The sequence below is a fragment of the Accipiter gentilis genome, chromosome 12 (genome assembly GCF_929443795.1).
Source record: "Accipiter gentilis chromosome 12, bAccGen1.1, whole genome shotgun sequence".
In the NCBI taxonomy this organism is placed as follows: domain Eukaryota; kingdom Metazoa; phylum Chordata; class Aves; order Accipitriformes; family Accipitridae; genus Astur; species Astur gentilis.
In genome coordinates, this window is record NC_064891.1 from 8776720 (window position 1) to 8788871 (window position 12152).

The following is a 12152-nucleotide window of genomic DNA, read 5'->3' on the forward strand; positions in this document are numbered from 1 at the left end:
ATGCTGGGTTAAGATGAACTATTACTGCACATAGTGACTATGCAATGCCATGTTGTGTTGGTCACTGGCAGAGCTAGGCATGTGTATGTCAGGGGCTGTGGCACTTGGAAGCTTTGGTGGGATCCTTAATGGGGTAGCAGGTCTTCTGTGAGCCTGTAGGTTGTTCTAGTGGGCATCTTTATATTAGATACCTGTGCCGATGGTATTTATTTGCAACTGGAGTTGTAAAGGCCTTTGTATTGTTAAAATGGAGAAACATTTAGGGGACTGTTCTCTCAGCCTAAAGACGGCTTAAAAACCCCCAACCCTGAAGTGTTAAGTGTTTTCAGTGAAAGGGGTAGTGATTAAAAATACTTTCTCTTTCCTGAAAGCTTCATCTTGCCAGCAGGAGGAGTCCTGCGATTACATTGCTGGCAGCATGGACTCGAGGATCTAGGAGGAAAAGTGACTGGTGCGGAAATAAGAGAAAAGTAAGACAAAACTTTTTTCTTTAAGATGCCTCTTGACAAAGTAAGTCAGGTAAATTTCATTTCCCAGTATTAGTGAAATTGATTATGAGAAGAGAAATTTGGAAGCGACCTGTACACAAGCTAGCTACTATTCAAAGCTTTTAGAAAAGTTGATGTGCTAACCAAGGTAGACAGTGACCTTATGCTAGCAGTGCCTTGTGAAAAATAAAGCTTTATTTCAGGGACTTTGAACCATTGCAAGCATGGTTCCTGTAACTGGGCTTTCCCAAACATGGCTGCCTTTAGCTCCCAGGGTTTGTCGGGGATGGGAAGTGGATTTTGGAGACCGGGACAGTGAAATATAAGGACTTCATCCTAGTTGAAGCTACGTATGCGTGTGTACCATCTAGCAGAAAGACGTTTAATATTTCTGAGGTTTCTGGAAATGCCTGCTGGATTTACTACCAGTGTGCTGCCTGGTGGCCTTTGTACTTTGCGGTTCTGCTGGAAAGCTGTGCCACGTGAGTGCGGTCAGTCATACGCTTCCCTAAAACTAAAGGCCCGGTCTGTGTGTGCTATGTAGCACATGTAAGTGCACGTCTGCATTGGATATACCAAGCAAAAATGCAGGCACCCCTGCCTAAAAAGTGAAGTAATTTTGTGCTGGGCACTCAGTTTGTGGAAGGGTTGCTTTTCTGCCTCTCAGGGGCTTTTCAACAGGATTGTGAGTAGATGAGATGGCAGCGAAAGCTCAAGTTATTCACATTTCAAGAAAACAATTTTTAATATGTTTTGGTTGGTGGGGTTTTTTCCAAAATCCTTAGAAGCATCCATTATCAATGGATAGTGGCTTCCAAGAGATGCAATTTTTTAATGGCCTAATCTCATTGTGTTTTAAAAATGCTTATTAACAAAATCTGTAGCACTATATGTAGTGCACGGAGGTGGTATCTTTTTCCTTGCCTGTGTGCAGAGACATTGGGAAAAGATTGCATTTCCTTTGTTTTGGTAGTGATTTGTGGTCTTGGATGTTATGTGAAGGGGTGAAATGTCTACTAGATGTAGAGATTCCAGGCTCTGAAACGTGGACTCTTCTGTCATTTTCTTACCAAAGCTTTTGTAAAAAAGGTGTTGTAAAGGCTACCTACAATTTGGAGAACTTGAAACTGAAATCAAGGATAGGCATTGTATCCTAGTGTGTATGTGTGTATTCAGTCATACACACTTAGGTGTTTTAAAAGTATATTTTAATGTTTCTGAGGGAGATTGACCAAGTGGGGAGAAGGTCAAATTAATAATATTGGAAGAGTAACTTCAAGGCATCCTGTTAAAAACATATCTCTCCTCTCCAAATATATATATTGGTAAAAAAAGCAGTTTTGCTTACCTCTGGCAAAAGACTGACCAAAATAAAATACGTAGTAGTGAAAGATGGCTAGGGTATATCAGGCTTCATGAGGCATGAGATAATTTAATCTCCTAGCCTTATCACAGCATCAGAATATTATGAAAGGAAGTTGTTTTCTCTTTGGCCAGATAAAACCCATTCAGTGTTTGATCTCACACTTAGATTAGAAAAAATCCTTTCTTTTTTAAATTAAACAAATAAATCCTTCATCCTTCCAGGTGATACAATACCATCTGTAAACAACCATGAACACATTAAATTCGAGCCAAGCTCCTAGTCAATGACAGTGTCTTGACACGTTAGGGAATGAGTATTAAGTCCTCTCCCAAAAAGCTTGGGCCATTTCATGTGGTGTTTGTTTACTTTTCATACGAGAACTGTGAATTACTTAATGGTACAGTTGCAGCCTCTGGCACATTGTTGTTTTATGCCAAGCAAAACATCTACCAGTAGAGATTTTCATTCAACTTTGACAGGGTTTGCTGCTTGGAATTCAGCAAAGCACTGTTATCAGACATGACCCATTTCTGCTATTTAATATTGATTAGGAGACTTGCATCTGGCATGCACTTTTAACTCCAGGCAAGGGAAGAAGGTACAGTGTAATTTTGTTGTTCGTGGAATGTTTGTAACTGTAGCTATTGCTTCATTGCCCTCAGTTTTCTCTATGGGGAAAGCCATCTACATTTTTTCTTCCCAGAGATGCAAAAAGCTCTGGACAATGCAAACACAGCACTGGTACCGTTACTCACTGAAGAAGGTCAGCTTGTTCTACCATTCTCTGGACTTCAACAGATCAGCTTATTCTTAAAAAAAGAGAGAGCAAAAAAAGACAGAACAGAAATAGACCAACATGCCAAAAAAACCCCCACCCAGCTATGGCAAAATTCTGCTCACAGGACAGGCTGGAAATGTTAACAGCAGGAGAAAGAAGAGCTGTGCAGAGGGTAGATTCTGGCCTCCTGTTTACCTTTTTCCACAGAAGAGCAATGACCAACTTAACCAGAAGCCAGAAGTTCAAAATGATTAAATGTAATTAATACATATAAAAATAGTTTACATAACTCATTTCTGTAATTTAGCAGCCTTAAAGGAAGGAGTCCATATTTATATTGGGTAAAATTTGGAATAATTTCTAACTGTAAGAACTGAAGTGCCAGGGATTCCGGAAGTGGGGGATTCACAGAAGAATCCATTTCATAATTGTCTACTTGTCAGCTTTTTTTAATTGTCCCAGAAAGCAGTGGTCTTGAAACAAGTATAGGAGTACATCTGAGCCTACTTCTGTCTGACAAGTTCCTGTATGAAGGTCACAATCTTCTTTGGAAGGTTTAACCCCCAGATTTCCAAGTAGGGACCATGTGGGCAAAAGATCCTGAGAAGAGACCTCAGCCAGCAGAGCTGGAATGAGACGGATCCTTTTCAGAAACATGTTTCTTCAGCTATCCTGTGTAAGTCTGTGCCAGCACATGCCCAGCTTTCAATAAACATAAGTTATGCCTGGCCCAAATTGCTCAAACTGGTGATTTGCATGCCAAACTAAGAAACAGATCTTTAACACCAATGTGCAGAAAATTGAGCTGTGCCTAGAGATTTGATAAAAGGATGGTTAAAAAATGGTTTATTCATACAACCTCAGTGACTTGTGCCCTTAGTTCCAAAATATGTGGCTGCAGTTGACAGTTGGGTCATTGCTTTGCAAAATGCACCCTTCAAGCTTTCAGTCTTGGAAAAATCTCATATTTCTCTAGAAAGTCTGAAGCTTATTCTGCAACTTCATTTGCTGTTAACTTGTAAGTAGACTCAAAACAGAAATTCCGCTTTTGTATTGATTTAGGAGTTTAAAAAAAAGTGAAGGACAAGACTTTACTAAACTTTGAATTTCTGAAACAGCGTGGGAGGTCTTGGTGCAAAACTTGAGAAATGTTTTCTTCTCCAGAGGGGAAAATACTCTTAATGCATATCATGGAATGGGTAAATTTCTAAAACTATGTATATTACGCATCTCCAGTTCTTCAGACTTTAACAGCTTGATTAATACTAATGTAAGTTGCTTTTACAGTAATCTGAAATGATTTCAAACCTGTAACACTATTTGCCTTTGACAGATAGTGGCGAAATACCTGTTCTCTCCATGTGATAGCAAATCTACTTTTTCAGGTCTGGTGAGATCAGAATGGTGTGAGTTCTGACAAGTGTTTTGCCTCTCTGTGTGGGTTCATTGGTGAGGCGGGAAGGAATTGACTTCTTCAGCTTTTGTTTTTCTCCTGTGTTGCACCAGTACTTGTGTTACGGTCCGAAATGGCTTTGTGTAGGAATGGATTCCCTCGGGGATCATGTATTTTCTGTTGCTCAGCTTGGATCTTTCTTTTCTTGCCTGCTGGCTATTAACACATGCCTTAAGGAGCTGCCTTGCCTGACTTGGAGGTCTCCTGAACTTCCTTCTTAAATCCCTTCATTTCTTAAAGGGCTTTAGGGCTACTAGTATGTAGTGGTAGGGCTCAGCAGGACATGGCATGGAGGGAAATGCATCACAGCAGGAGGGTTGGAGCTGGTGGACATAGGTGAGAGCTGGAATACGGAGTATTACTGAGGGGGTGACTCTGGTAGCAGAGAGAGACCCTGCTGAATGGGTATGAATGTAGATAGGACTAGTAAAAAACACACAGTGTGAGGAAGCATAGTAGGTCTGACCTTCTCAAACCTCATTTCAGTTAAGACAGTTTGAGCATGGAAAACAGAGGAGTTGGATCCTGGCAGTCTGTTTTGCTCTCCACTCCCAGAAAGCAAAACCTTATTGCTTTATGGCTGCATAGGGTGTCAGGAATTGTGAACTGTGCAGCAGGACCTGTTGGAAAAAAGCTGGAGAAATGACAAAAGCAAGATGGTGGCATGGGAATGATGAGCAGGTCGGTACTCTGGAGGTGGGCAGAAACGGAAGAGGGAAGGAAAATCAAGCTTGGAACCACAGAAAGGAAGGTAGGAGAAATAGGGTGGGGGAAGCTGCAGCTGAACGAGGGAAATAAATTGTAAAAGCATAGAGAATAGTAGTGGAAAGATGGACAGCAACATAAATTAGTCAAAAAATGCGCAGGTAAGCAGTTTGCTTTGTGGCTTCCTTCTGTGTGTGCGTCTTCCCCCTGAAGAAAAGGGTGGAGGGAGAAGGAAACAGACTAGCATGCAACTGAGCACAGCAATGAAAAATACATGTGAAAGGGAAAGACTAATGAAACTGACCTCTCAAGTACAGTTGCCATTCCTTAATATTTGCTTATTTCTGTCTTGTTCAGTCTTAGGTAGTAGGGAAGGACCTATCTTGCTTCTGTTAAAGCATTGGTGAGAATCACAATCTCACCGAGAGCATGAGCAGGTGATAAATTTTTGTTTCAGCTGTTATGTGGAGTGGTGTCAATGAAAAATACCTTATCTTACTAAATTATGCTGTCTCTTGGAGCTTTTCTCCTGCGCCACCTGAAACCCTCGGATGTCAGAGGCTGTGTTTCTGCGTATCTTCAGATGATCCAAAGCTAAGAGCCAGACCGCTCTGCAGTGGTAATTTGAAAGGAGCTGTGGATTTTGGCAAAGTGGTAATACAGCAAGAAAATATTGGCAGCGTTGTCTTCGGTTGCCTTGGTTTTACTGGTAGTTAACAGGAAGCGAGGACAGGGAGCATCCAGAAACTGAGCTGCTGCTTTGTTGAACATGCACCTGGTATTAGAGTGTCTCCACATGGCAGGCATCTCTTGGACTTTACACATCTCTTGAGTTAATAAAGCCTGTATGTGCCTGGCTTTTCTTACTGTTTTCACCTGTTTTGCCTTGCTAGTGCTCCTTTTGAGTTTGGTCGAGTTGTCCTGAATTTCACTTGAGTGATTAGAAGGGAATTAGGGCCTGTGTATTTCTTTCTTTCTTTCTTTCTTTCTTTCTTTCTTTCTTTCTTTCTTTCCTCATTTCTACTGTATTTGAAATTAACATGAAATATTTGGTTGGTGTTTGTGTGTGCAATGGTGGGTCCTATGTCTCCCTGCTCTTATTTTTATAAAAAGTAGCTCCTGCTCATAGCTAATGAGTGTTAACTCGGTAAAGCACTGAGAAACTCATCATGCAAATTGCTGTTTGAATCTTGGATCAGTGCCATGCTGTACATCTCACTTCTCATAATTGTTGCTGGAATTATGGTACAGTAATTAATGGCATACAATCCTGAAAAAATTGACCTTCAACTTGGAGTTTGAGATGGTAGTGTTCATCAGAAAGTGAATCAAAATTGAACAGATAGAATTACCATGAGGAATTACTATTAAATTTAGCTGGCATAGTTGCATTTAATCAGACAGGCTTTCTTTAAAGCAAGTGGGAGAAGAAGGCTGCAGCAGTCCATCCTTGTATGACTGACTGACTGCTAAGTGGTAATTGGGGTACTGCTATGAAGCAGGTACATTGAAATTACCTTGAGGGGGAGATTTCATTCATAGACTGGCAATGCTAGGATCACTTTTCTAGTTCGTTTCAGTTTTAGGGTTTTGCATGTAGTGATTTAATGGCTGTGACTTCAAAACTTGTGGCTGGATTTCCTTGCCCTGCGACTTAAAGGAACCCAACTTTCATGTTGCAGAAGCACTTGGAAAAGTTGGCTCCAATATCTTCTGCCGAGCATGTGGTGCTGGAGATGTGATTTAGTAAATTTTTAATGACAGGCCAGGAGCTGGGAAGTGCCGTGGGTACTCTGTGTGTAGAGAAGTGCCTAAAGAAAGGAAATGTTACGGTGGGAAGAGTGAAAGTTGGGGCTTGTAGAGTGCGTTGGTAGTTTTTCTTGGTTTGAGTCCTTGATTTATGATGGGTAATGTTTGAGTCTTCCTCTATCGAGGAAGTCTATATAATGGGTGAAGAGTGAAGGACTTGAAATTGAAGGAGGAAATTGAAAGATTGTTTCAGTGTGGACCCATATGACAAGAAAACCGTTCTTTTAGTAAACAGATCGTGTCCCTTTTTTTTAATTTTTATTTTTTAAATCCTGCAAACAAAACTGAGACCCACACATAAATAACCGATGCAAAGCTTCAAAAAACCCCTATGCAAGGCGCCTTCTCCGTCCCAGCCCAACGCCTTGTGCCCAGGATAAAGCCCCCCGGCAGCTCCCCGCGCTGTCAAAAACGCTCTTTCTCCTCCATTCCCCGCCACGCTTTCCAACCCCCGACACGTTCGTTTTGCCTGATCGTCGGCAGAAACACCACCGCCGCTGCAGCTGGGACAGGTTGCGGATTTACCGTGGGCTGCTACTTCACCAGGTAGCAAGCCGGGGGGGGATTGAGGAGGAGGAGGGAGAAGCTGGGCTCCCCTCGCCCCCACCCGAGGGGCACGGCCGTGGCTGCCGGCCCCGCCGTTCGGCTTCGATCCCCCCCCGCCTCGCCCGTGAAAAGGTGCCGGGGGAGAGGAGGGGGAAAGCGCTGCCCGGGGCGGGGCGGAGGGCGGGCGGGTTACGGCGCATTTCTTGCGGGGCCGCTGCCGCTTTGTCTGCGGGGAAAGTTTGGCGGCGGGCCGAAGGGGGCTGAGGCGCTGCCCCCAGCACCTGCCGAGGGGCACAGTCCCACCCGGCTCCCCGCCTTCTCCCTTCGTTCTTCCCCCGACGCGGCGTCTCTCCTTCTTTCCCCCCCTGCAGCCTCCGGTGGCGGGGCCATGGGCGACCCGGCCGCCGCTTGGGCAACGCTGTGCCTCCTCAGCGCGGCGCTGGCCGCCGCCTCCTCCTTCTCCTCAGGTGAGTCGTCGCGCCGAGCCCTGGCCCCCTCCGTCCCGCGGGTGGTTGGTGACCTGAGGAGAGAAGCTGAGCTCCCCGGCTGAGGAGAAGTCCCCCTTTCTCGGGGTGGTGGTGGTTGGGGCATTTTTTGCTTGCTTTCTCCTTCTCCCTTAGCCCGGGCGGGGGTCCGCCTCCAGCCCCCCGCCATTTTGGCGGCCTCTCCACAGGCGGGGCGAAGGGGAACGGGGTGAAGCCGTGCCCATGCCGGGTGTCCCCCCCCTTTCCCCGGTTCTTCCCGCTCGCGGATGGTGGTGGTGGAGTGCCCACAAGCGGCTGAGGGCTGGCGGGCGTTAAGCGCCGGCGATGGAGGAGCGTGTCCCGCTTCGAGCATGAGAGGCGGGAGGGTGGCCCCGGGGCTGCCGGGCTTCCCCTTCTCCTCGGCAGCTTTTCCTAACGGCGGGAGGGCAAGGAGGCAGCCCAGGATAGCAGTAAACCCCTTGCCAAGCTGAGGGTGGGGTTACCCGAAAAGGCGTGGGGTTTTTTGTTTTGTTTTTGGTGGGTATTAATTGTCCGAACCCACAGAAACCACCCAGACCGCGTGTGTGAGGTGGGCTGAGCTGGGTCAGTCAGTGGCAGGGCTCCGGACAGAGCCAGACCTCAAGCTGTCCCAGACACACTCTCCATGGGTGTTCGTGGTGGTGCAGAGGGCTAAGCCGCCTGCCCACGGGACTCAGGAACGCCGTGGTGTGGGCTTGTAGTCTGCTGGCCGAGGCAGACTGGGCAGCGGTGACAGGAGCTGTGGAGAGTAGGTAGGAATCCATCCACCTTTCCTTCTTCTAAGAGAAGAGGGGTGAGCTCAACGTGGTGCATGCGGATATTGCTCTAAGAGTGCCTTAGCAGGTGTCAAGCATTGGCTTCTTCTATCCTTCAAAAAGTGTTCTGGACAGACTGGTAAAAAGTGCAAGGTTATGATCTTACAATGCTGTCAGGCAGTAAAGTTACTGATGTTTTAAGTTTGGGAGTGCAGTGTGGCTGTGTTTGTGCTGTTAGGCTGTTTTCCAGATTTTCCTTTGGCAGTGCAACTGTATGTCATTTGTTTCCAAAGTGGCAGGCTCCCCAGGTGCTGCTCCCACCATAACACTGGGATTCCCATTTGATATAGTTGTCTTAGCTATTTTTAACTACTGTTATTCACTATGTGTATGTGAGCTGAGGAGCTGTTAGATATGAATTTGGGATATTAACTTGTTGGGCAGTACTCTGAGAGACATAACTTTTATTTAAAAAAACAAAACCAAACAAACCCCCCCCCCCCCAAAACCACCACACCAAGAAAAAAACCCAAACCCGAAAGCCCCCAAATCAGATGCCCAACATAAAAATACCAAAGCAAAAAGTTGGGGTATTTCGTCCAAAGTTTCTTCAGTATGTGAAAGGCAATGTGGTCGTTCAAGGAAACCCTTTCAGGTGAGCTTTGCAAACAGTCGTTAATCACACTGGTGACTTGGAGTTTTATGCAAAGCCAGGGCACTGTAACAAAGAGTGATTTTGTTTAAAATGTGTGTGTGTGTGATGTTTTGGGCTCGCTCACAATTGTGAATAAAAAATATCTAATAGTTTTTTTTTTTTTAACTAAGGATTTTCCAGGTTCTGTAAAGATGGGTTATATCTTGGTATCCCCCATGGTAACTTGTAAGGGAGTGAAATACGCCTTTGCTTTAATGGAGTGAAAGAATCAGACTTTCTGTGTCTGCTTGCTAGTCCCACATGGGCTGGGGTGAGCCTGTCTCTACAGAGTGCAGTGGAGGGAGTAGGCTGTAGAGCTGGGAGAGAAATTTTTGAAGGTCTGTCTCATTCCTGCTGTTGCCTGCCTGGGATATTTGAGGCAGCTGCTCTCGCCCTGCTGCCTTGGTCCTTACTCTGTGCTCTGTCCCCATAGGCGATGAGCTCTTTGGCACATGACTGCTCTTTCCCAATGTGTTTATAGTGCCTGGCACAAAGGGCCCTAGATGTAATTACAGCCTCTTGAAGAAAAAAATAGGAAATGCTGATTTTGTTGTTGTTGATAGTTTTCCCCTGTGTCTTTAAGGTTTTCAAATCGTAAGTGGGGGCTCTGATGCCATGTTTCACATGGTGTCAAACCATTGTTAGTTACTTTGTTACATTGGTACTTTTAAGCAACTATAGCTGTCAGTGAGCAATAAAGAAAGGGCAGCCAACCCTTTTTTACGAGTATAACCGTCGTGTTGTGCTGGTCTTAACTAACTGGTATTAAGTATTTCTTTTTTTCCACATGCTTTCCAACAGTATGTGACCTTCTGTTTTGCACTGAGTTTTGAGGTGCAACTGGATGATGACTTGCAATTATCCTCTCTTGCCAAAATAAGAGCATGGGGGGAGGAGAGAAATGTGGGGGCAGGAAGATAATTGGTATTTGAAAATCAGTGTAGTAACATGAAGTCAAGGTATGGTCAAGCGTTTGGGTGTTTTTCCGTAAACAGAAATTGCTGCGAAAGTCAAGCAAATAAATGAACAGGTAATTGCTGAGAGTCTGAGTCTTAGTTGCATTCAAGTGACTTGGCACCACCATGAGCTTGTCAGATGTAAAGTGGTTAACCACACGATTTGTGGGGTGGCATGTGGGGGCTCTCCAGATGTGAGAGTGAAACCCTGTGTTTCAGCATGTTAGTCCTCTTTGGTGCTGAGTCTGTGTATGTGATGGGTAGGGCTCAATTTGTTTACTGTCACTATGAGTAGAATGGTATCTGCTACATTTGAGAGAAACACGATTGGGCTCTTGTGGCTCATCTACTTGGCAAGGGAAAATAATTCTTGATGGTGCCTCTGCAGCCTCTTGTAGCTGAGCTGAAGACCGGCTTGAAGGAGGAGCTTTTGATTCAAAGCAGTGTAACTCCAAGGTTTTCTGTACAAATTTGTCTAATATGCATTTTATGGAAAACACCACTCTTCGATAAGGAAATTCTTAGTTCTTTGGGTGGTCCTTTGAGACAGCTTTTCCCACATTGTCTTTTCTTTTCATCTTTTGAGTTTCTTGAATTGCTTTTGATTTCGCATTCTTGTCACATTTTCAGTAGACAGATATGTGTAGTTGTTCAAGAATGGCTGTTTCCCCGAAAATCAATGAAAGAACTGTCATTCAACTTATTCATGGTTTTATTTTCTAACCTCTTTATTTACTGAAGTAGAATGTATAAAGTATGTTTGAATGTGTATATGTCTCTACTACTTGCTTGGAGAACCTTTCTCTCAGCTGGCAGTGTCAGTGGCGAGGACTAGCAAGACTGAAGCAGGAGGAGTCCCGTGAGCCTGTCGTTAGGTGAAATGTGACCCGTTGCCGATGGAAGAGTGATTTAGGAGTGGGAATTCACACCAGCTCTCCTTGCCGTGATTGTGTTTTTATGTGCATAATCATGTGCTTATTTGTTTCTCCTGCAAATAGTAAAAGGATTTATAGGAACAGAGAGAAGAGACTGCTCTTTAGCATGCAATTTAAATGCTGTGTAACCTTGCATTTTTAAGGGCTGTATTTTGCTCTCGAATAACTGTGGCTTCCCTTTATTTCAGTGAGAGCTCAGGCAATTACTCAAAGTTACAACTGAGCTTCACCTTATGTGTATAATTGTGAGAATTCCTCTCTTATCGGGGGCAGCTTTTCTGACAGTGGAGGGAGAGAACATATGCACACGTGGCACCAAATGTCTGAATTTGTCACCCATCTGAGAGTGTGAAGTGATTGTGGGAATGGGTGATGATACTAGCCCTGTTCAAAAGTGGGTGATTGTTGGCAACGGTGCAGTCAGGTCCTTGTGAGGTTAGTGTCCATCCCTGTTTTACTGCCTTGCATTCTCCTACTTTCTTCGATCGTTGTGTGTGTCCCTGACTTCTGTCTGAGGAAGATTGGGCAACTTCGTGCCATTATAATGCTGTGATGCTTCATTAGTGGTCTGGTGAAGTGTTGCAGAGGCACGTGCTGAAGTTTCTGCCTTGTTCATGCCATTCTCCAAGGTCTTGAGTCCATCTTGGCCAGAGTCCCTGACAAGGCAGTCTGAAGCTTACCCAGAGGTTACCCTGCTGCACCAAAATTGCATTTGTTCTGTTCTGGGCAAGTGCATGGCCAGAGGTGGCTGCTCAGTGCTGCTAATGCTATTACGTAGCAAGCTCATTGGAGAGTGTGCTGGCGTTACTCCCTTCTAATCTGGTTGTTTTATTAATTTTTTTTTTTTTTTTTTTTTTTGTTATGCAGGTGCCTGTGTCTACCAAGGCTTGTTGCTTGAGGTAGGTAAGCTTCAATGTGTTATGCTGGGGAAATGTTTGGGAAGGTGCAGTTGAACTTGACTCTAATTCCTGATTTTTGTCACCCCTGCAATGGGGATGGCTGATCTTGCAGGAGGTCACAGAGCTGTGAGCCTTTAGCCTGCTGGAAAGCAGCACCAAAATAAATATTGCCCTCAGAGAGGTCAGAAATTCTCTCTGGGCCTTTGAACCCAACTGTTCTCCTCAGCACAGCTCTGCCTGCTTCTAACTGGGTCTCCTTTGTCCA

The 12152-nt window shown here is 44.8% G+C and overlaps 1 protein-coding gene across 3 annotated transcripts in view; it reads left to right on the forward strand.

Moving 5' to 3' along the window:
- Positions 1 to 7048: 7048 nt before the first annotated feature.
- The window catches only part of FRAS1 (Fraser extracellular matrix complex subunit 1), a 175755-nt gene continuing 170651 nt past the window's right edge, over positions 7049 to 12152 (forward strand). For 2 of the 3 annotated variants that reach the window (XM_049814967.1, XM_049814969.1), the window contains exons 1-2: positions 7390 to 7612; positions 11856 to 11887. In XM_049814967.1, the coding sequence (XP_049670924.1) occupies positions 7534 to 7612; positions 11856 to 11887 (111 nt within the window). In that variant the 5' untranslated portion in view covers positions 7390 to 7533. Of the gene's footprint in view, positions 7146 to 7389; positions 7613 to 11855; positions 11888 to 12152 lie in introns of those variants that run through there. The other variant, XM_049814968.1, reaches the window with a different exon arrangement.